Source organism: Anabas testudineus, chromosome 16, assembly GCF_900324465.2.
Source record: "Anabas testudineus chromosome 16, fAnaTes1.2, whole genome shotgun sequence".
NCBI lineage: Eukaryota > Metazoa > Chordata > Actinopteri > Anabantiformes > Anabantidae > Anabas > Anabas testudineus.
Genome location: NC_046625.1, coordinates 18,430,634 through 18,456,174, shown reverse-complemented (window position 1 = coordinate 18,456,174; position 25,541 = coordinate 18,430,634). Strand labels below are relative to the sequence as shown.

Below are 25,541 nucleotides of genomic sequence, written 5' to 3'. Positions count from 1 at the left end.
TAGTTTTTCTGCACTTTTCACCCAACACTGTAAGGATGGGGTCAGTTTTCCCTTAGTCATGCCAAATTGCAGTTTGTTGCACTACATGGTTGTTTCAGTTTGTATGATCCTTTGTCTTTGCCTGCATCCAATTTGTACCGATCAGCCAACATTAACACCACCTGGTGGTTTTAATGTCGTGGTGGGCAGAGGTCAGCATGGGAAGAATGTCGTGCTGGCCTTGACTGACAGGTGTCACAACACACAGCTTGCTTAATATTCACATAACTAAACACTTATCACACCGCTTCACGACCAGAACTGTCTCCATTTGTAGCTTATGTAAACCAAAAGGACTGCATGCAGGTATTTTGCAAAAGGAGAGATCATATACGGCATGTGCAGACACTTGCAGCTGCAATGCAATAAAAACTACAGTAAAGGTATTTCACTGTAAGTCAGAGTCAGCTGTTTCAGTGTCGCTGTGATTACTTGAATCAAAAGCAGTGAAACGCAGGTGAATAGAAAACAGGATAAGCTTCTACTTTTTGGCTGAAAGCAGCAGCGTAACGAGTGCAAAGCACGTTTCACTTTGCTCACATTATACATGTTCACACACAAGCTGCATGGCTGAACATAGAATAGAGGTAAAATAATAAGGAATGAAAGTGATGGTTAATTGCAGTCCTAATGGAAACAATAAAACCAAGAGTGTTGAGGGTAACATGTAAACAGGATTTAATCCAAGCATTTAATCCACTTAACATATTGGAGAACTATTCCACTTAGTTTCAAAGTAGACAAGCATTGAGGGAGCAGCAGAGTAAATCTGTTCTGTTTTGACATGTGGAGAGAGCTGGCTTCCACACACTGCGCCTCCATCTTAATTAATTACACATATCACACACACATACACACACACACACACCCACACACATTGGCTCAGATTTACTGCACGCTATGAATGATGGGAGCAGGCGCGGCAGAGGGGTCCAATTAGATGTAGTGTTGACGCTGCTTTACGGTAACGATAACCTTTAGTATAATGTAGTGCACCGGTCCCGTCAGCGATGTTTTTCCTCGCAGGACGATGTCGTGGAGGTTCTGGCTTTCTTCTCACGTCTCAACTCACCGTCTTTCCAGCTGTTTTTTTTTTTTTTTTTTGTCAACATTTTTGTGTGATTAATTATACCTTTTTTGTTTTTAGCCCCCTCTATTTCTTTCTCACATCCCCACCCTTCTTTATTTCTCTCTGTTGTGTTTCTGATGATGTATGATAACAGCTATATTTCCCCGTTTCTTCTTCGGGGAGAAGGGTGCGGGAGGGGCACGGGGAGTCATTTGTTTTCCCGCTTTGATATTCTTCCATTTATCAAAATGATAATTAGGTGCAATTAAATGGCAATCTCATTTGTTTTGTTCAGGTGTGTGTTTCCCTAGTTTTATTTATCTATTTATTTATTTTGCCGGGGTGTCTGCACCATTGTAGGTCAGTCTAATTAGAAGAGGTAGTATAGGGTGTGTGCGTGTGTTTGTGCATGAGAGAGGGGGTGGGGGGCGTCCTGGGTGATTGAGAGAAATGCATAGAGAGAAAAGTAGGACTGTTCTGACAGGGTATGTGTGCTGCTCTTCTCCAGATGGCAGGAAAGGGAAAGGAAGAGCTAGTTCATCTGGGTCAGGACAGAGACGCGACGTAAACTTTTTAAGTGAAATTAGGTGTAAAATATTAAATGTGAATGCTGCTGTTGACCTGCCTAATGTCTCCATACTTCTCGCTGAATGCCACCATGTGTCTTGGTTTATGTTTGTCTGTGTTTGCTTGTTTGTTTCTCTCCTGTTTTGTTTTGTTTTGTTTTTTCATTCATTTCCTCTGCAGCATTGCATCGCATCCATGGTTTACATGGATTTTCATTGTGTCTTGTTAAATCCTGTATATTCAAGCCTGTCTGTGTACGACACAACTGGTGCACATACCTGACTTTTCAACTTTACGTGTGTGTTGTGCTCCTCAGGGGAGAGGCCATTCTGCTGCAAGCTCTGCCCATACCGAGCCTCTCAGAAAGGGAACTTAAAGACGCACGTCCAGAGTGTCCACCATATGCCTTTTGACAACAGCCAGTACCTAGACACAAGGAGCTTGTTACTGAGCCAGGAGGCGCATGGAGCACCGGCTGCCAAACACCAACCAATGCCACAACAACAGTAGACCTTCTGATAAACAGGGACTCGGACTTGGGGCCAGAGTAGTCAGGAAATGAGGATGGAAGAAGAAGTAGGACCCAAGATCAGTGACTGACTAATGACCTTAGAAGAATTTTCTACAACGATTGAAGGTTCTTGTAGTGTTGGGATTTTTCTTTTATTGCTCTTAAACCTGTACTAGGAAATTGCAAAATCAGAGACTGCGGAGCATGTGGGAGTCTTTATGCATCAAGAAGAATTCAAACAGTGAAACAGTGTCTTCAGCAGCAAGCAGAAAAGCTGGACCCTCCCATGTTAACTCGTTTTTATTTTGTTTGATCCTTTTTAGTCTGGAGGTTGGCAAAAATGAGGACGTTGTGTGTAGTTAAGTTGCCTCGTGCAGCTTTACTAAAAAAACTTGCAAAAAAAGTTTTTGATGGAAAAAAGAGCTGAACTTGAACACAGATGTGTTTTAATCAAGGACTGTGGCATTGCATGGCTGACGTAGTTGCACCCCTCATCCACCCTCCCATTACTTTCTAGCTTTATTGTATCAGTTTGTGCACTCCTCAGGGCACCAGTCATCTACGCTCTGCACTCCATCAGCAGTCACCTAACAACCGGCATGTTTGTCTGCTCATGGTTCTAAGTCATGAAGATGAAGGCTTGCGTGTGTGTGTGTGTGTGTGTGTGTGTGTATGCACAAGTGTTTTAAACTAATTTTTCCTCTGCTCTCCACTTCCACTCTGCTGTAATGTTAAGAGTTAGCAGTGGCCACTCTGAGGCTGTGTAGCTGATGATTAGAAGGAGAGAGCGTGTCTGAGAAAAAGGATTAAAAAGAGCTAGCGAGAGAGTGAGAGAGAGAGAGAGAACGCTAATGGCGGTGTATGCTTTAGTGCTCATTAGAAAGAGTGTACGTTTTTAATAGCCAATATAAATGAGTGTACCGTTTTTATGGTCATTGAGTTAGTCTCCATTGAAGAGGAAAGGACTGAGTGGAAGCAGTTTTCCTCCATAATGCCTTCATATTAGGGAGACACATGACTCCAGAACTGTGGGGGTGGCAGGTAGATGTTCGCTCTGCTGTGGATTGCACAAATGATAAGGAGAATAAGGTACTGTTAGTGTTGCTGTGTCCTCACCCAATATGAGATGAATACCAAAAATCATCTCAGTCTCTCTGGTCGAGAGTCTGTCAACAGCACACAATGCCTTAGCACAGTGGCTCCCACACTGAGGTGTGAGGATCCCAGCGATGTTGCAATAGAAAAGAGAGGGGTCCCAAGAAAAGTAAAGGGATAGGAATGATAGACATGAATAAAAAAATAAAACAAATGGAGAAAGATAAATAAAAGCCAGACTGACTTTCTCCAGCCAGAGGTCGAGGGTCAGCCTCTGAGAGGGTGCAGGGATAAAAACACAAGGTGGAGATGTGTCGAAGCCTATTCATTTGTAGAGCCGTCACAGCCTTAACACGACTTTGAGTGAGAGTGTGCGTTTATGTGTGTTTGTGCATTTTATTTCCTCTCCATACTGTATAAGCGACTGACTCCAGCTGACCCCCTTCCTCCAGATGCTCTGTACATTAGCCTACAGCCTGAAAGCCTGTTGTAGGTTTGTTGGCATGTACATGTATGGTGTCCTGGTTCCCCTCCACCCCCTCGATGATTGAATAAGCCATGCCTTGACTCTCTGGGGAAAAGAAGGACTAAAGAAAAGCAGTTCAGCTCGAAGGGAGAACTCTCACTTTGCTGAGATTTTTTTTTTTTTTTCTACACGCAAAAGCAAAATTCGCACCACTTGCAGATAACGAAGTATACAGAGTACTGTACTTCATGTCTATTTTAAAACCTCAGTAGTTTTACACGGTCGCTATACCAGTGGTTTGTCTAGATATGCATACAATATTGTGTGCTTGAATATGCCTAATAATACACAAATGTGTATATTGATGGTGTGGGTAGTGAAAATACTTGAAACGGATACTCTAGCCTTCGAGGTAGTGTAGTACTAATACCAATGTTGTACAGAATTCCCTTTAAGATTAACTCCTCAGTTATGATTTTGTACCCCGAAGTGTGACTTAGATCAACTATGAAGCAGGAGCGAGTGTATGTAATATAAAGTGTATATCTGTAATCCACTATTACCAAACCCTTTATATACAGCAGTAGAAACCAAATGGCATTACTAGTGCACTTAGACTAGGTTACTGCTTTAACTGTTCTCATTTAGCTAAGCTTTCTTTGAGAATGTCTTTTTAATGGTGCCGGCTAACACACTTCCATGTCATTATTATTATTATTATTATATATATATTTTTTAGGATGATTCCATAGATTTGAATGACTAATGATTTGTTCTGTGACGGCTGTGTGGTCGATAATGCTAGGTGCAGCAGCAGCAGCAGCAGTGCTTATTCTTTTTCCATAAAGATGTAAGAGTGTGTTTTTAGTCTTTCTCTTTGCTAAACTGTAGGATTTGTTCAGTAGCTAGTCATGGCTGCCCTCCCAGAGGGGCTGGCAGGTGTTGTTCTTTTCTCTTTGGTTGAGTTCTTATCACGCTTCTTAAGTTGTATTATTTGTGTCCGTATCGCTTCTTCTTCTTTTTTTTTTTTATGAACTTCATGATTAATTTACCTTAGAAGACATTATTATTCCAAATGTATTTGGTTGCTATCTGTATTTATTATCACTTCAAAAAGGATAAGAAGACGCGGGCAGACAGGAGCGTTTGTTTTAATTTGATTTTTCTGGGTTGTTTTTGTTTTTCTACTGTGTAGTTTTCAAGCCAGCAAGCCGATGTGAAAGCTCTACCTCGTCTGAGCCATTCTCAGTTCTGTTACACTTTTGTACATCATTTCAAAAAGATGTAATGTCATGTCCACAATAAAGACACACAAAATGGCACCTGTTGGCGCTGTTTTTCATCTGGTTTCGCTTGTTTGTTTTTAAATTTACCTCCGCTGCTGTGACTGAACACGTCCAAGTTTAGATGAAACGGCTTCAGAGATTCGCAGTTTTTAAGGTTTTATTTTCTTCTCAGTTGCCGATGTGAAATTTACAAAGAGGCCCTGCAGTGCGGTGTGCTGTCTGTGAATATTGACAGGATTAAAAACTCAGCATGTTATGTATTCTTTTGTGTCTCTCACAAAACGTATTCTTGCTAAGGGTCACTCACTGTCATCACATGTTATTGTCAGCCCTGTGCATGCTGCAGTATTAGTATTGCACCGTGAAGTCACAAGAGACACACAGACAGAGGCTGTTTTGCTGTCGTGCAGGTGAAAAGGTTTGAATCTCTACCACAGTCTTGACTTTCTACTCAGTCCTGGACCCTCAGTATTGAGTCAGTCCAGTCAGTCTGTTTCACAAATCCTTCCTGACCACAGCTGCAGCACATCAAAAGCCGATAACAACTGCAATCAAACTTTATTGACTTACAATTTATGTGGGAAATTACTGTTAAAAGTGTTTTTGTAACGGTGCCATATGGTAAGCATTGTCACTCTGCAGCAGAAGGCTCCTGTGTTCACAATGAAATGGGACTGTAATGTGTAGAGTTTACACGCTGTGCCCATGTCGGGCTGAGATTTCCTCTACATTTACTCACGTTCTGTACTTCAACCAGAGATAAAAAAAATAAAATGAAAGAACATTTATGAACACTTCCAACAATTAGTAGGAGGTGTTCAGGCCCTTGCTTTAAATGACCTCAGCTCATGTGCCGCCACAGGACATCACTGGTCTGTCACACTGCTCTGGAGTGACGTTGGTCCACTCCTCTTCCAGTCTCCTCCACAGTTCTGCTGTAGTGGGTTCTTGGTCGTAACTTTGTCACCAAGGATTTTCCAAATATTTTCTACTGGGTTTGGATCAGGACTCTGGACTGGCAGTTTCATTATTTTACTGTTTACAGTTCTAAAGAACTGCTTTACCCGTCTGGCTGTGTGTCAGGGGCGGCGTCCTGCATGAAAACGGTTGACTAATTGAATGACGAATGCAGGGAAGGAACTGCATGTTGTTAAAGAAGGTTCTGATAAACATTTGCATTCGCTCTGTAGCTGTATAAGAGACCAAACTACTGCTGCAGAAAACATTCTTCAAACCAGGACACTTGCTCCTCCACCTTTCACTGACTCCTTTACACACTTTGGGTTCAGTCTTTCCGCAGTTTGACGTCGAACATAATGTTTCCCATCGGACCCAAATAAATTTGGCTTCTTTCATCACTGAAGTGAAGTTTAACTAATTCTCCTCTGTCCAATTGTAAAAGCACTGACACCCAGCTGGCGTCTCAGCTTGGTTGGATGACTGAATAGGTGGGTGTGGTCACTTCGTCTTGCTTTTCCTTTCTGTTGCCATTTTCTGCCATAAAAGCAGTCAAGTCTTCAGCTTCACTCAAAAAGACTAGCTAAATACACATCTTCGTCTGCCCCATTAGAACCTACTGTAATTTGTCATCCATGTGCACGCACTTGATGAGACTAACCTGCTTCTTGGAAACAGTCTGCTGTCTCTAAGAGTGCCCTCTGGCTCTGACTGTGCTCCAAACACCATTAGCTGGAGAAGAAAGTGCAAGTGGTCATGATTCACACATATGAGGTGAAAACACGTTAGACCTGAGCCACACTGCGAGCTCTTCCCTTTCATAGCATGTGACACATTTGATGGATAGAGACTTTGATGTTTGTCCGGGGCCCGTTGGCACCTTGATGTCCATGTGTGGCCATGCGGTTGAAGTCGAGCTGCCAAGCAACGGTGATGAGAAACCCGCACCCTTCAACAGCAAGGGACCACCTAGGGATTGGTTGCTACTTTGCCAGTCTCTTTCATGTTCTGTGTCTATGTGCACCATCTGTCTGTCGGTTTGAGTGACGTCTGAATGACGGGTTCCCTCTGAGAACATGGCACATAACGGTAATGCCAGGCAGGCCCGCGGGCTGAGAAAAGACTGCAGCTGCCCGTCACTCTTCCCAACCTCATCAGTCACTGCGAAGGCAGACGTGACGGCCCTGAGCTCCCTGAAAAACCTGTTCGCTGACATCTCTTCTTTCTGTCACACAGCAGAAAGAAACTGACTGACTGACTGACTGAATGACTGACTGAGGCGGAAAATACGCAGAACGTCAAGATGACTTAGATTTGATGGACAGGTGTGTTTGAGAACACAGTATAAGGTACTTTCTTTTTTTTATTTCACATTTTTCTGTGTTGTAAGAGAAAGCTGTTGTTCTCTTGGATGCTTTTGCTGTTACAGAGGTATAACCACAGGGGTGTATATAAAATACTTTTTTTCCCCCACTGCACAGAAACGTCTTTTTTTGTTTTTACTTTTTAAATGCATGTTTTTATTTCTTATTTATTTCGAATTCAGCTTGGTTTCAACAGATACAGGTCTTATAGACAAAGGTTTTGGATTTGGAATCATTGTTGCTGTTATTATGTTACTGTTACAGTGATTTTAAGCTGTTTTAAACCGAATTACATTGTGACAAGGAGGGACAAAACTTTAAACAACATTTACTCTTTAATGAAATACTTTATTGATCTCCTTGGGGAAATTGTGGTTGGACAGCTGCCAGACTGCCAGACAGTACATGTTGGCGCTACTATGTTTCAGTGTCTTGTCCAAGGACACCTTTAGCAAGTAGCCAAGAGGAACCGAGAATCGAACCACGTGAGCTACTGCCACCCCAAAATAAGTTCCCTGGCCGAATCCTAACCACTAGACCACCAGGGATACAGTATACTACTCTACAGCTGAACATGTCTCACTTGTCAGTGACACAAACATGTAGCACTGCACCAACACATCTCTTTGATTCCTTTACAAATACTTAGGATGGCAGAATAATTTGACTGAATTTTCTCTGCAGTCTCTGTTTAGCCTCTGCATACCCTTACGGGTATGCAGAGGGTGTATTTTCCAGCACTTGTTGCCATGCATTTGATCATGTTTCTGAGTTGTTTCTTCTATTCCTCTCTGGCATTGCTTGCTGCAGTCATACCTCAGTGAACTGCAGTCATTCCCTCTGGAGTAACTTCCTTTCTTCCTTTTTGCATGTAACCCTTCTTTACTCTGCAGCGTAGTGCTCAAGTCAGAGGGCATGATCTACATCTGCCACCAGGGAGCACTATCCCTCTCTAATGGCCACTAAACAGACTTCCTCAAGAGGACAAGGGGCCACATCACAGCCCAAATGGCACTTGTATATCTACAGTGGTTGTGGCGGCGTGGGCGGTCGAGGGCTACATATACTTAAAACACACTACGGCATATCAGCGCAGCAGCCTTGACTGCAGTTACCACCAGAGAGTCTAACTCCTCCGCATTTCCCAGGCAAAAGGCCAAACGCATTTACAACACTTCAAGTGTCTGCGACACAAGAACGCCCTCTCCACTGTGAAATATGTAAATATTGCACTAATCAAAGGGTTGTGGAATCGCAAAATGCCATGGAAAGGTTATGACCCGGAGCCTGTGCTAATAGGGGAGTGAGGGAGGGGGAGGTGGTGGTGGGGAGTAGAGGAGTGACAGCTACCACAGGCGTTTCTCCTGCCTGAGGAGGACCTTCACATGCTGACCTCCGCCTCCTGCACTCCAACGCTCTGACAGTAATGAATAGGAAGGGGCTGTTTATGCATATCAAATATTATTTACTCTTCCACAGTCAACTGTAGCCACAGAGGATAGAAAGAAAGAGGAGCAAGAAAAAAAAAAACAGCAAGATATTCCCAAAGACCGTGGGCTGCCATTAGAACAATGTGGACAAGAATGCAGAGGTCTCTGTGGTGCACTGAGGTTAATCTATCTATCGCAATGAATTACATGACATGGTTTTTGTAGAGCTTCAGCTCGACTTGCTTTTAAAATGCCGCATTGTTCTCTGCCTTGATTTTCTTCCAGGATTTGAGTGCTTGACAGATACAGAGTACCTACATGAAAACATGCCCTTGCAAGTATATAAGCGAACTTGACAATGAACTCCTCTTGATATCTAGCCCCCATGATTATTTACTTCAACTATCTCCTGCTCCACCAAACTAAAGTCTATATCCAGAGACAGAATCAGGGGGATGTTAACATAAATTCTAGTCATGTAATATATTTTTAAGCAGGATTAATTCTTTTCCACGTTGACATGATTGGTCTTAAATAGCACAAACCTTAAAGCCAGAGGGAGGAAAAGCCTGAGCGGAATTATTCAAAGGAATGACGTCGGATGACAAGCTCAAGAAAATAACCTTGAGCGCGAACAATGAAGAATCAGCCACCAGAAAACGTTTGTGTCCCCCCCCGCCACCCCCACCCACCCTCTCGAGTGTGCGTGTCAGCGTCACCGGTTTACGGCCCGGGCTTCATTTTCCATCACCTCTTGTGAGAATTAAGTTGGATCTTAAGTATGTAAATGAGAACCTATTCTGTGGCCCCCAACCTCTCTTATGTGAATCCCAGGACAGACCATGACATTTAACATCGCCTTCACTAATTTGTGCTTAATAGCCAAAAAGTGATTAGAATTAACATTAATGACATTTCATATGTCTCCCTTTCTACATTCATTACCCCTTCTCTGGTGGTGATACTTAAACAGCTAATGCTGGTGGGTGCTCGCTGCAGCTTAATTTCCACGTTACACTTTTGGCAGAAATCTTTCAGTCGCCCTTTTTTACTCTTTTACTTTTACGCGCTCTTTGGCCAGAAGACAACAAGGAAAGAGAATTAAAGGAGGGGAGTGGGAGGGGGGGGCGTGTTATAAAGCCTTTGAGTTGGGAATCTGTTCTATCAGTCACACCCTCTTTACCAATTGACATGAGAATCGCGGGAGATTAAAAGAAAAAAAGGGGGGGGTCATCTCTTTTCTGGTTCGACGCCTGTGCTGCAACCCTCAGCCCTTCTAGCTGAAACAAATACCCTATACCGATACCCTTCAGCTCTTCCTCTGTGTTCGCGAACTTCACTTAATGCTTCCAGAGGATAGCACAAATGCTGGGATCATTTCTTGCTAAGATCTGTACATATGGGAGATTATTATGTGAAAAATGAGCATTGTGTTTCTATCCAACAATGGTTTCTACTGGATCAACGTCAGAAAAGTCCAAACAGGAAGCATATCACTTGTAATTAAACAGAGCCAAGAACAAATAAGCAGTATTATTTCTTCTCAGTGCTGCAACATTACTGACAGTTATGCATAAAAGTATTTTAAATGGTACATGGAAACCAAAATAAACAAGCGAGGCAATCCGAGTTTCATAAAGACGATTCTTCGAAAAGGCAAAAAGCCTAATAATTATTGCTTTTCATGCAGGTTTAACAGATTTTTATTAAGCCGGTTGTTTTGTCTCATTAGGATCATCGACTGGAGGGCAGAGTTTAAACACCTTCTTTGTTTACCTCCACAGCACTGTTGTAATACACAGATGGAGGACAGAGGTGGCAGTAGAAGAGGGAAACACAGAGGATTGTTGTGGACAAAGGGAGAAGAGAGGATATTTTTGTGCAGGAGTGGAGGGAGGGTTAGAAGAGCTGGGGGTGATCATGGATAATGGCAGGGGCCTGGCCGTTGACAGACAGGCCAATCTCCCGCCTGGACAGACTCAAGAGAGATGTGTCAGTCTCCTCCGGCACCCCGGGCCAGCCGCACCAGCACACTGCTAAATGTGTATTGGCAAAGTGTCGGTGCCATTGCCATTAGCCAGCAGACTTAAATTCCCCAGTAATTTTCAGTGGCGCTCCTCGTTATTGGCACCTCTGATGGGATCGAGTATTTGAATCCTGGTTCACTTTTAATGGATGTCTAGTGGTGGTGAGCAGTGGGGCGATTTGTTATCACCGTTACAAGGCACGTCGACGTGCACACACAAGCACGCTCACACTCACCGGTGTTGTTGTCTGTACGAGGACCTCCGCAGACACGATTCATTCTGCATCACCTCAATCTCTCCCATGTTAATGTTATTTGTGTGTTTTGCTAGTAAATATATGAAATCCTCACAGGCCGCTGTCTCAATCCACCTCTTAAAAAGCAACTTCACAGGTTTTGATTCCTATGGCTCCAGTTGGACTAGTACAAGTACAGTAGCCTAAACCTCCCTCTGTTTTTCTTATATTACAATAACTTCTAGATGGACCATTTGAATTCAGATGATGTTGCCTCCAGGAGTTCTGGATGAGCAGGTGGAATGAAAAACGTCTTTAGATGACATCATCTGTTGCTCTTCTTACAGACGTAAAACACTTCAGAATGGTAGGAAATAACCTAAAATCATGTGCTCAATCCTTGCATGTCTGTGAGATAGTTTAATTTCAATTATTTGTTAACAGTTAACAATCCAGTATCACACACTGTCATAGTCTGACACTTGAAGTACATTTTTCTGATAATACATATTTACTACTTAAAGCCACAGTATGTAGCCGGGTTCAGGAGCTGCCAATGCCTCCTGTGAAGTCAGACTTAGACTAAACTTGATAATGGCTGCTAACTGAAGGGCGGTGTAGAACATAGCAGAGTGTAGCATAAGGTAGAAGAGCACAGCAAAGCAGGGAGGGCTGGGCCAAGAAAGACTGGAGAGCTGATCATTCTCATTCTAGTGAAATAAGTCACATAATGCGGCTTTAATGGATGAGTTTAGATCACATGTTTAACAACTTACATCTCCACAGTCTAAAACTCACAGTAGTTCAGTAAAATAGAGGATGAGCATCCTACACACACACACACACACACACACCTTAAAACATTCCTGACATGCACCTTAACACCCCTCATTACACCATCAGGACACATTTAATGAAGGGGAAAAGACAAGAGGCCGAGAGTTGGGAGACACAGCCTGAGAGCAGGCGTTTGCCAATCAAACCTCACTCATTAGCTTTATAGGGCGGTAAGGACAAACTCGCATGCGGTCTGATTGTGATTAGCATTTAATTTAACTTTTTCACTGAAATCCTCCACGGATTCTGATACAATAAGTGCTAAAAAAAAAAAAAAAAAAAAAAAAAGAGAGAGACAGCTTTACTTTCTCTTACCATCTGTGACCCAAAAACACATTATAACTGCTCGAATTTTCATGAGCTTAACGATTGTGAAGTTGTTTTGGACTTATGGGATTTGTAGCTTTGAACGTCTCCTTAACAATTTTTACGACTCTCCCTCTCACTCTGCTTTTTTTTTTTTTTTCCCTTCTAGCGACATTGCCCGTCGCGTGTCGAGGGAATACAGCCTTCGCCAGGCCAAGACAAACGCACGCTCAAAAACACACACAAAAGTTAAATAGCTATATACAGGAGCAATTTGCCTCCGTTGTAATTTGTATATAGTGTTTGACAACCTTGCTCGAGAAGTTTTCACCCCAGAAATGCTAAGTAGTCCCAGCAGGAGTCAGTCAGGAAGAGGAGAGGGGCTCTTTGCTGTTTAATGTATTCTTCGGCAGCCCAGAGGCCTCCAAAACGCTGCATGTCTTTGCCATCCACTGTACACACACAGACACACACAGACACACACACACGCTCACATATCTGTCGGCAGTCAGGCTCTGAAGGAACATGGCTAATGGGGCAGTTTTTAATGAGCCAGGAAGAGAAAAGAGTGACCCTTCGAAGGTGAATATCTCTATCTCTCTCTGTATTTTGTTGCGTACGAGTGTTTGTACGCATGCCACACACACACACACACACACACACACTCTCACACACACACACACACACTTCTCACGCTCGCCCTTGTGGATTTATACGAAGTTGTAATATTTGTGTCTAATTGTTTTTAACTGCCATAATTACTTTCAGCTCTCGGCTCATTCATTCATCCAGCCTTCTCATCAGGAGCGATCGTGTGAGACATCAGAAAGCAGGAATGGGTGCTTTTTACAGCTGGGGATCCTGCATAAATTGTAAGGGTTTGAAAAAAAAAAAAAAAAAAAAAAAGAAAAAGAACCCTGCAGCAATAGTCCTCTGCAAAGCTGCAGGAGATTCGTCGATTTCCTCAAGTTCCACTTCACGTTGCAAGGGACATATCCATCCCCAGACAACCATTTCACTTTATTTCACTGATTTTATGATCTTTGCCTGCAAAGAAAAAAAAAAAAAAAGAGGAAAAGGGAAGATGCAGAGGAAGCAGTTCTGTGCGCTGCCAAAAGATGGCACACTATGTATGGTGGGAGGAGGTCTGTGACGAGCGTTGTGGCGGCTGCCGAGTCTGTATTTAACCTAGAACCTGGAGAGTGTCTGTGCTTCCTGTGCTGGGAACCTTCCGCTTCCTGGATTCGTAGGGGTAAGAAGAGGAGGAGGAGGAGGAGGAGGGAGAAGAAGGAGCTAGGTAGGTGAGCGGATGTCATGCTTCTGTTCATGTTGCTCAACAAGCCGTACCGTGGCTTCTTTTACACTAAAATGAGCCTGAGGATATATAGCTGTGACATTTTGTATGAGAGCACCCCCCCCCCCCCCACCACCACCCCCCCGTTCATTTTGTCTGCAGAACATGTGGAGTTACAGTGCAATCTGAGAACACAGCTAAAAATAATAGATATCCTGATGATTTGTGTCTTCAATGCCTCGTGCAGAAAATAAATGCACTAACTAACCAGGTAGGACATATTGTATGAGTTCATATTTTTGGGCCCTAAAATACGAGAGCGCAATGAAAAAGATTTCATGCATCATTTTTATAACAAATTTGTTATGAAGCATCCTCATTAATCCTGCCAAAATTGTCTTTTTATGGGTGTTGCTGATTTCATTTAATCATTCTTTCCTCACGCTCGTGCTGCAAAAGCGGTTTTTATGTCTGTGCTTAACAGTTTCTTTTTTTTTTGCCAGACGTGAATGATTGGAATGTCCCTCTTCTTCGGTGGGTTAACTGGGGATCGTTACATTATCATTATCCCAAAAATACAACGTGCGAAAATGTGGGATTTGCTCTCGAAGATAGGGTTACGATTCCCAAAGTGCCAATATCCAAATTTATATTCGCACATCATAAAAATGAGCTTATACGGATGTTTTTTCTTTTTTTTTTTCAAATGGTGAATACCTTATTTAATCTTTTTTTTCAAATGGTCACGTGCTCACGTCTCTCTGGTGTTGTACTTTGTTGGGCATTAATGCTGAAACTGCATTTAACAGCCTGTTCCTGCAGTGTGATTACATTTGCTCTGTTATCACACAAACACTTAACATCCCCGCTTTGAACACGGACATGCTCCTACACTCACACAAACTCCACAAAGACACACACACACACACCCATGCTGCGAGACCACTGAAAATCAACGTGACAGGTTTCAGTTGTCCCTCAGTGTACACATCCCCTCTCAGACTCTCTCCTGACATCTGCTCGATTACCTCCTACAGCCACACACACACACATAGAAAGAGAGAGAGAGAGAGAGAGAGACGCCCTCCCCGTGGCCGCTCTAAGCCCCTCTGAGCCATATGAAAAGTAGTCGGTGCAAGAGAAACCAGATACTGCTGGCTGTGTCACATCGCGTTTGCCACCACCCGTCAGGAGCGCGGTCTGTTTGACTGCCAGCCGTTATGACAGCGTCAGTCATCCTCCAGCCCAGCAGCAGGCTGTGGGATGGAGAAGAGGAGGAGTAGGAAGAAGGTGGAGGGGTGGGCGGGTGGGGGGCAGAGATAGACCTCCACCACAGGCTGACTAGGAGGTGGAGAGAGAGGGAATTTACACTAGAAGAAAGACAAGAATCAGTGATTTCACACAAACATATCATGCTTCGTTCATTTGATTTTAGATCTCCCTCACTCTTCTTTTCGGAAACATCGTGCTTCACATTCACACTTGCTGAGAAAGTGAAAGTGGTATTTGAAGCGCCCTTCCGCCGGCTCTCTCGCCGCTTGCATTATGCTTGTGAGTGTGTTTGTGTCTGGCTTGAGGATTTGACAGCTGCAAAGTTGATGATTGAGCTGCTTATCCTGTCAGACCTGACGGCTAGACTTGCAATTTTTATTTCATTTTATGCTGCTTTATATTTATATATATATTTTTTCTAGCCTAAGCTGCAAGAGAGCGCAGTATGTCAACTTGCAAAAAGGACACACACACACAGTACAAACAAACACAGGTGTAAACTCAACCTGCACACACACACACACACACACACAGAAGATGTGATGGCAGCCTGCTTTGTCAGGTCATCCGACAGTGCAGACAGAGCTGTGGGCTCCCATGTGGCCTGGAGAGTTTCCAGACAGCAGGACAGGAGGCCCGGACAACAGCACCTCATGCACCTCGCCTCGTCTCGCATGCCTCCCACCCCCCACCCCTCCCCCCCGCTCCCTCACAGGCCTCACCTCTAGCCTCACCCTCTGCCTCTCACCGTGCAGGACAGGAACCCTCAGAAGAGCCCGGCAGGATGAGAGATGATGGACAGGCCGTCTCTGGTGTGAACTCTCGGCCCCTCTCTGGCCAGCGTCATGGACAGACAGCTCACTGTGACATGAAGCAACAGAACAGGAAACAGAGTCGTAGTGGTAATCCTCAAAATGCAGGTGTTCTGGTGGGTTTTGTTGTTTAAGTTTCTACCAGTGGAGCTCTTCTCTTAGCTTCTACTTTACTATACACACTTTTAATAACGAACAAATGTGTAAACTCATGATTTTCTGATGTTTTTGTTTTACTGAAAATAGAAAATTCTTTTCTCTTCTTCCTCTTTTTTTAGTTGTCAGACAACATAAAAAAAAACATAAGCCCAGTTGTTAGTTAAATGCATGCACAGATCTGTTGAATACTTCGAATGCAAACAGTGTCCATTCACAGACAGACGCTCGCGTTCTACCTGAACCTCACTCAGAGCTGCTGTCAGTCTCCTTTATAGCCATTCTATGTATCACTACCTCAGAAATGAAGGCCCTCTCCTATGAATGATTAATAAACAAACCTATTAACAATGCAGCAGACATTTCACAAAAAGGTTCATTTTGGGAAATACAATCTCCTTTTTGTTAATAATGTCCATTAATCATGTGAGGATGTCACTTAACGCAAGGTTAATGAAACACTGCTAATGCCTGGCTAATCTATCCTCAGTCAGAAAGCCGCCGTAACTGTAATTCCTAACCCTCAAAACTACTTTCCGGGGGGATTCTTGCTGTGTGATTGATGGATGGAGGACAGGGGATGTCCATTATTTTTAAGTGGAACACAGAGGCAGAATGTGGGGTCAGCTGTGGGCCGAACTCAGAAAGCTTTACCTGTCCAAATGGCTAATGAACCGCTGACAAGATATATGGGAACACTTTGGGGGAGAATTTAAGTATGACATAACAACTTGATAATGGATTTATTGTGGCGCTCTGAACCATTCATTCCCAATCAAGCATATTGTTCCTCCATCATCCCGCGGCAAAGTATTGACGGCGAGAGCAACTTCAACTAGTGCTGATCCTCATGTGTCGGCGCGCGCGCGCTCGCGCTCGCGTCAGCCCTGCGTGGCTTGTTCTGACTTCCATTTTCCAGCTGTCAGGCTGACCTATTAAACAGAATATTCTTTTTTTTTTTATGTCTGTGTGCATTGTGTCTGTGTAAGCATGTCGTGGTGTAAGCACAACATTAGGAGAGATGTTTATTGTAATGTGAGTGTCTGGTGCCAGCTGAGCTGAGCTGCAAGCTGTTTGGAGAAGCGGATGACTGTTTGATTGTTTGATGACAATGTGAGCCTTACATCTCTCTTCCTTTCGTCTGTGTCTCTGAAGAATGCTGACATTAAATGTTTGATGTTGGCGTACACAACTGATGTACAAATAAAAACCTCACCGGTGAGACATGATTTTTTTTTTTTTTCTTCTTGCATTTTGACAATACATTTGTTGTTTCTGTTGTTTCCAGATTTGATTCAAGTTTTACCTTTCCCCCCCTTTTTAAAACTTTGGATTGTTTTATCTCTTTTTTTTTTTTTTCCTCCTGAACCACAAAGTCACCAGAACGGAGGAGGCAAAAGAGAAAATACACTCCGGTTTGCATATGACTTTAGGAATAAATGTTTTCCAATTGAGTGCCTCTTGGTTTTCAGTAGGGGGTGTATGCAGCATGACGCCGTGATGCCGGAGAGTGGAGCTGGTGCCGGTAGAGGAGAGGTACGTCAATATGAGTCCTAATAAAGCGTGAGTTCATTTCCCCACTGCGCTCCCCCCCCCCCCCGGCCACCAGCCCCTCCATATACAAGTCAAATTGGCTTTTTGCCTCCCAAAGCCCTGTGATTTATGACCCGGCTCCATTGACCAGACCAGCTAGTTTTCATTTTTGTTAAATCACGCGGTCCCTTAAATGAAACTATTGATTTAAAGTCAGCTTACTGAGGATTTAATTTGTATTTGGAAAATTAAAGCAGGTAACGCTTTATAATTTCACACTACACTGGAGTAGAACCAGTTATCCCGATCCCTTTGGCCCGCTGTGCCCCCACGAATGGCTGCTACCCCCCCCACTAACAACACACACACACACACACCTATCCCAACCCCACACCCCACGCTCATTTCTCCCTCCATCTGGTTTCACTGGCCATTTTGTGTGGCCATTAATGAATTTTGGACAGAGACAGGAGGGATTTATAGCCCTGGGACTCCGGCCCTGGACTGTCCCGTGCTTAGTGTCCTTTTGCTTAGTGCTGCTGCCACAGCACATCAGCACTTAACTGCTGTCTTTTCCTCCGTTCCCCGTGACCTTGACTGGCACTTGTGTTGTGTGAACTTGACTTTCTGTTGGTCAACGGCTGCCCGGCAGCTGTCAGGGTGCTGCTGTTGCTGTCCCTTCATCACGAGGAGGACCAGGAGAAATCAGGTGAACGTGTTCTTTTAACCACGTATCAAAGAAAGGCTTTGTGTCAGTGTATTTGTTTGTTCACTAGTTTGTCACCACTGTTCCACTTTTCAGGAAACTTGGGGAAATGATGTTCATGATAAATCACAGACAAGGAAACGGTAAAAGCATCATCCCGCGTCGACAGCGTTCTGGTATTTTCAAAATGGCACGGCAGGGGAAGCTGCTCTGTTACCCCTCTCCATCACGTGTGAGTTCGCAGACGCCCTTGCCTCCCATTTTGACAAAACCTGAAGAAATGATGCGCCTCACCTTTTCAAAAATTACACTTCGCGGCCAAAAGAGGAAGCTACAATTACAGCTCAAAACACGGTGACATATTTGTTAGCGATCGTCCCTCATTTGCAGTGGAGAAGACACGCCGACTGCTGACTTGTCTCAGCTTTGTCTCCAGGTCTGCTTCCACCATCTCCTCCGCAGACACCATGGCAGCCTGGCCTCCTTCCCCGCCACCACCCCTCTCCCCTCTCCCTCACCCTGCCATAAGCTCCTTCTCCAAGCCCCTCATTAACCCCTCCCTTTTCCCCTGGCATTGAAAAGGCGCTGTCTTTAAACCTGTCCCCACATCTTCAGCAGAGTTTTCAACAGTGAGCATGTGGGCGGATGGGTGGATCCCTTTCCCCGTGCCCCCACACTGACTGTTTTATATTATATTTAGTAATAATAATCACAGTTATCGCGCCTCCTCCTCCTCCGCCTTCATTTTTGTTAGAGCCTCCCGCTAGCGGGGCGGTGGGATGGCATCGCTGTCTCCCTGGCCTCCTCACCTCCGAAAGGGCTGTGTGTGTCGCTCACCCTCCATAAAGGAGAGGGAGGAGCGACGGGTGGGGGTGGGAAGCTCTAGGGTGTCATTAACTCCTTTCTTCTCCCCAGGAGGAAACAGCAGTTTGACTACCACGAGCCTGACCCCCCACCCCATCCCATCCAGCATCCCTCCACCGCCCCCCTTCCCCCTGTGCCCTCCCCAACCCCTTCATCCTTCTTACTTCCTCCCATCCTCACGACCCCCAAGCACCCCCCACTGCCGGGGCGCTCCATAACTGTTTATTAACATGTCTTTGACTCCACTAGAGTCTTTAAACTGAGCTTACCCCTCCACCCACCACCTTCACTCAGACGTCACTTGAAGCCGGCGCTTTCCCTTTCATTATCAGGGACCTGTTAGAGCTCGGGATTCTTAACCTTTTAGCTCAGTTCATGTGGGGGAATTTCCCCGTCACTGGCTTTTCTTGTCTTCATTTGGAGGCAGCCATATTTTTAGTTAATTAAATAGAAGCAATAGTTACATGCTGATAATGTTTTTGTTTATTCCATCAGCAGATTATACAGCAAAAGGAAACTTTACCTCCACCATAAGCATGACGCCACAATAAAATCCAATGAAACTAAAGCTACAGTTTGTAATTTTTTACAAATATATATTTTTAGTAGAAATATAATGTGTTGAGGTGGTGATAGATATTTGCCTGAGTGAGGATCTCTCTTCTAAACAAACATATAATTTAAACATTTTATGCTTCATTAGGAGGTTTTGAACTAGTGTTATTTATAGTAATTTGACATTATTAATAAAACAGAGAAAAGCAGTGAGAGGGAGGGCTGGGTGAAGCAGAGTGGACAGATTTTCAGGCTAGCACTAGCGTTAGTTGCATGTTGTAGATTTAATGTTTATTCTCTAACTCATTGTGTCAACAATGGTTTTACATCAACATCTGGGGTCCCAGAAATAATAATCATAACTACAAAATCAGCTCATTTTTTTCCATGAAATGCTTTTTTTTGTTTCTTCTTGTATTATTTAAACCATCCATTTATTATCCCGGCTGATATGAGTAAGTCCCAGATGTCATTGGACAAGAAGTGGGGTACATCCAGGTCTATCACAGGCTACTTAAACCAAAAATGAAGAAAAGTGTTGAAACTGTTCATATTGTCTCAATGTTAGCTTTTTTAGCTGTTTATGATCATAAATTGTTGTTGTTATTATGCCTACCGAGGAACATCTCAGTGCTGTCCATGCATAGGTATACAGTATAATCCTTTCCAATACAAAGAAACATTCATTTAAAATGTGTGATGTGTTATGCTAGAGTTTCTTGTTCATTAGTCCTGCTGCATAAACAGTTTCAAACATCCACTCAGATACCAAATAGAAGCAATGTGTCATTTTTCTAGTGAACTTTTGAAATATCAAATGATGAAATGAGAAACATTTGTTATGAATGTTTTGTGGTGCATTACATTGGAACCAAAACAGGATATTCCAGTTACGCTGCCACCACATAGTTTTTTTTTTTTTTTTTTTTTTTTGCCATATTAGATTTATTATCAGTTCTAATGTTATTTTTATTTACTGTCTTCTATTAAAACAGGTTTTACATGGCAATTAGTGTTTGTTAAAATGTGTCCACATGATGACCATATCAAAAAGCCAAACAGTGTGCAGGTATTAAAAGACGCTTTTGCCACAGTTTGGTTGCAAAAGTTACAAATAATCAACAGAATGTGTGTGGGATTAGTCTCAGAAACGTTATGTAAACATCATCAATCAGAAATTGAGTACAGATGTCGGTCAAGTCTGGTTTTGATTGTTTCCATATTTGGAGGAGGAAGGAAGTTTGACTGGGTTTTGGGACGATCCAGGACAGTAGTAGCTTACTGACTGTATGAGTGTCCCAGAGGGAGATTGCACAAGGGTCTTTGGGCTGGGGCTGCCAAGCTCATATCTCTCTCCTCCCATAAACATCACAGAGCGCTGATGTCTTTAAAAGGCCCTGAATGACATCTGGGAGTGGAGGAACATTGTGATTAATCGCCACATTGATTCTCATGGAAATCACCCCGGGTTGACGCAGAAAGAGAAGAGGAGGAGCTGAAAACCGTGTGAAACCGACTCTGGCCAAATACACAAAGATGATTGCTCACAAGGGGATTTTTATGTTAGCAAAAAAAAAAAAAGGGGGATTGGGTTTAGTGTAATGGCCTCCCTTTTGTGCCAGTGTTTTACTCCATATATCAAATCTATAGCTTATGAATTGGCATTTTAGGTCAGTTAGAACAGAGAGACTCGTACGATTTGATGAGACGACATTTAAATTATTTCCTAATCATGTGGCTGTGAAGCTGATCTATAGAAGCACAAGGAGAAGTTCTGGACATTTAAAAATTCACCTGTCTGAATCACATCTAGTAAAAAAAACAAAACCATCATTTTACAATAATGATGGAGTGAACAACATCAATTAACAACACAAGTGTTGTACTTGGGGACAAGTGTTAGATGGTTAACGTAGGATTATAGTTGATTTAATGGGGATGTTACTGAGTCGGTGACTCTGATTTCCCACAGGAAAAAACCTATTGTAAATGCTGCACATGAACCAGCTAAGGTAATTCATCCGGGGGATCATTCAAATAAACTGATCTCAATGATAAATGCCAGCTTGGGAATGACACAGATAGATGTGTGTTTTTAAAAAAAAAAGGTGCGTGCCACATTTGAGGAACGGCGAAATTCACAACACTACTTCTTCATAACAAAGCCTTGGAAAGTTGAGTCTGACACTCCTCTAGAATGAATGCAAGTTCAATGGCGTTCTGAATGTTTGTCAGGAGGTGTAGTTTATACTGTTTGGCATAACTGCCTTCCCCAAACCATAAGTCTATGCCAGCATTAAAAACAAATAGCTGGACAGAAAAAAAAAAGCAGGGAAGGAGGAAATTTGCCCAAGTGAGGAATTGATTTTGTCTGGCCCAAGAGAGTACTTCATTCTTGGTCACGGCAGCAGGAGGGCTCCGAGACGTGTTTTACTAACAGGAGAGCAAAGGCACCCATGCAAAACTATTTTTTAACAGCGCCTGGAAAAATCACCCACTCCTGTGCACCATTTTTTTCTTCTTTACAGATGACACAATACTTTCCAGTCACTCATCACAAGGAGCACCTCACGGCCACTTTTCAGATTTAAAGCTGCAGCGGTGCGGCGTGCCTCTTTATGCTATGCAAGTGTGGGTGGAGGACATACACTTGCAATGCTAGATTTACAGTAAAGGTGAACACGGGACTCTCGCGGAAACAGGAAAGATTTCCCACCGGAGCCATCGCCTCCTAACACCTCACATACTGCACTGCACATGTTAATCCCTATATTTTGTTGTTAGATATTATTTGCAACAGGCCATTGATTTTGACTCCAAACGATTATGGCAAATGATAATATGATTCTTCCCATATAATTGAATATCTCTTTTCTTACTCTATCAAAACAGGATACAGATACAGTATACGCGCCGGCTGTCACTGATTCTGTCCACCTCAGCAGAAGTGGCTGGTTTTATAGGGCTGGTAAGGAGCGGAAAATGTGAATAAGCGAATTTGGAAAGCCTGACTCTCCTCTGCAGTGCTAATTTAGTGTGAGAGCTAAGTGGCTCATTTTTATGTGAACACCATTGTGTTCCTAACTGTGCAGCAAACAATCGCTGTTCCAAGGCAAAGAATGACACAATGTGAACAATGGAACAATGAGGGCCTTTTTTTTCCCTCTCTGTTGCTGCCTGGAGGAGAAAAAAAAAGATCCCTACAAAACAAAAAAACTGGGCTGGGATAATTGTTTTCTAAGGCTGTGATTCTGAGATGTTAAGTATTTTTCTTGTTTTTTTTTTTTTTTTTGCAGGGAGGAGAAGATGATGCTATGCACAAAAGAATGTGAAGTGTGTGCTGTTGCACACACTCACCCAAGGAAGGGGTGAAGGGGTGTGTGTGTGTTGCGGGGTGAGGGTGGGGGTCGTGTACACATGAAAACACACACTCAGGTGCACATATGCACAGCGTGTATCAGCCGGCGCTGCCTCGTGTCATGTGTGTTAGTGTGTATGTTGACAGGGATCAGCGATGGGTGTTAAAACATTTCAGGCCCCTGCTCTCCCCACAGCCATAGCATTGACAGTGTGAGACCTGCCACTGAGCAGCCTAACCTGACACTATCTATCACTGGGAGCATGCAGGAGTCAATGCTACACTGCACACACCGACACACAATCTCCCTCTCTGTCTACTGCACTCTGTCTCACTTCCGCTGCCTGGCTATTTCATCGCCCCCCCTCTGTATTTATGTATGTCTCTTTGTCCCTCTGCCTTAGCTCCTCTCAAAGACACAAAAATCCTCACACGCGCAACCCCTGTGCACACACACACACACACGTTCTCAGGGATTCCTGGAAGTCTTCCATGCACGTCATAAATCGCGACGATCATATCAGTCTTTCGCACAAAGTCGTATTTATTGCGAGGAATGATGATACAATAGATTTCATCCTCCCTTGTGCTCTGAGCAGTAACACATTATCAGTTGGTGTATCAAACTTTCTTTGTGTCGGCATGTGTGTGTGTATGTGTGTGTTGCTCTCAGTCCCACCCACCAAACACTTCACTCTTTCCAAAAAACACCCCCGGGTGGCTTGTCGGCCTACATCTGTTTGTGATATACAGTGTAATACAACACCTCTCCCACATGCTACAATGTCACAGATTCACAGTTTGACAAGGAACTGACACAGTGTACTTTCCCAGAAGGTCTTGCTCTTAACGGCCACAACCCCTCCCCCTCCTCATCTACACCCCTCCGCACCCACCCTTTCAAATCCTCACCCTGGTAACATGGACAGTCCATAATAGCAGACATGAATCTGTGTCTCCCTTTGCTCCAAACAGATGCTGGCTGTCCATAAATCACATTCCTCCATTTTGTTGAGGAGAACAAAAAGCGTTGTTTCCGTGGACCTGGTAATAATCCCCGTGCCCCATGTTGTGTTTTGTCTCTGGGCCGGCTCTCGTCTCCCCTCTCCTCTGTCACGCTCCGGCTTCTCCACATGCATTACAATAGGGGCAGCCAGGTGATGAATATTTGTGTCTGGCCTGCCGTTAAGATTTCATTAATCACCCCAAGACTTGAGAGCAAAGCAGCGTACCTGGCCGGCCAGCAGGCAGCGGGCCTCCGTATGCAACCTCCTGGGGACGACGCGCAGCCATGTTGTGTTATGTTATGGCAAGGCTTATTTGTTGTGTTTGACGCTCCTCTCCTTCTGTCTTGTTGTTTACATGGTTTGAAGTAACACTGCTTCTCTAAAGGAATAAATTTGCTGAAAAGAGCAGAAAGAAAAGTTGTTTTTTTTTACTGTCCGCGAGAACAAAATAACCATGATATGTCAGCAGGGGCTTGTTAGGTTTGTTGATCAATATCAGCTGACTCAACATTTATTCGGCCAGGTGTTGAGATTTCTGAAGCTTTCATAAGTTTATATTTACAAGTATGCAATGATGGAAGACAGTGCTAGGAGGAGCTGCAGCACACCTCAGCTTTAAAATGCTGCAAAGGGTCATTCTAAATTTAATGGTAAATGATTATGTTATTATCTGAAGAGCTCTAAACAGGCTGGTTGATGTTTATTTATGAAAATAAGAAGCTAGTCTCAGAATCAATAACAGGTCACCTGAGTCCAGGGAGACTGCTTTAAAACTGACCTCTGTGGAGTGATGTAACCCTGTGATTATATTAGGTAAAACTGTATTTATTTACTTATTACCAACTTGTAGAGGTCAAGGGTCACTCCACCTTTACAGCCACCCCAGCAAGTCTTATGTTTCCTTGCTGTGTTTTCTCTCTTTGTTCTTTTTCTTTTTGTAAACTGATTGTTGGTCTGTCAGTCACTCTGTCCCATAATTTAATCTGCCTTACTTTAAGTACAGTACAGTTATTCCTATTTTTCTAAGGAAATAATAATAATGAATTAATTAATAATAATTGTAATAACTATGGTGAGCCCCTTGGGTTTTATCTATTGTCAGGTGAAGTTGTAACCAATGAACTTTCTAACCAATTACCTGCTGTTTCCACCTACTATGCAAATGTTCCCATACTAATGCTCTAAACTAAAACTGGTAAACATTACCTGTTGAGCATCAGCATATTATCATTATAATTGTGATCAGCGTTTAGCTCAAAGGCCTGCTGTTCACTACTACAGTCTCAGTGTGTAACAGAAATCTTAACTTCGAGTCTGGACTAGGTGTAATCATAGTGTAAGTGATGACTGCTTGAGAAGTAAATCTGTTTGGGTGTGTGTGCTGTGTTTATTCGACCCATACCACCAATGTATAGCTAGCAAGGAACAAATGCTTTGATTGTGTGTACGTGAGCGTCTGTGTGTGCTCAGGTCAGCCTGACTGAGCTCCGAACTCACCAGAGACTCCACTTCTTCCTGCTATCTCTCTCCAGTCTCCTTTTTCTTCTTATCTCCGTGCGTTTTAACTTTCCCAAAGCCCCGGGACACACACAAATTGAATGATTTTCAACTTGTGCGGACATGACTTTGCATCATCTTGCACCACCCTGGGTGAATTTGTGTCTCACTGTATCTTTCCATTCACTGTGCATGCAATTGCTGTGACTCTATGAATGACCTCATGTAAACACACACACACACAGGACATTTGGAAATACCAAAAGGAACACTCCTACGAATGATGGCTGCAACTCTG

The 25,541-nt window shown here is 43.4% G+C and overlaps 1 protein-coding gene across 5 annotated transcripts in view; it reads left to right on the top strand.

Moving 5' to 3' along the window:
• LOC113168968 (zinc finger protein 516) overlaps positions 1-5,094 on the top strand; it is a 42,355-nt gene extending 37,261 nt beyond the window's left edge. For 4 of the 5 annotated variants that reach the window (XM_026370066.1, XM_026370064.1, XM_026370065.1 and 1 more), the window contains one exon: positions 1,992-5,094. In XM_026370066.1, the coding sequence (XP_026225851.1) occupies positions 1,992-2,185 (194 nt within the window). In that variant the 3' untranslated portion in view covers positions 2,186-5,094. The remainder of the gene's footprint in view (positions 1-1,991) is intronic. The other variant, XM_026370068.1, reaches the window with a different exon arrangement.
• Positions 5,095-25,541: the final 20,447 nt, after the last annotated feature.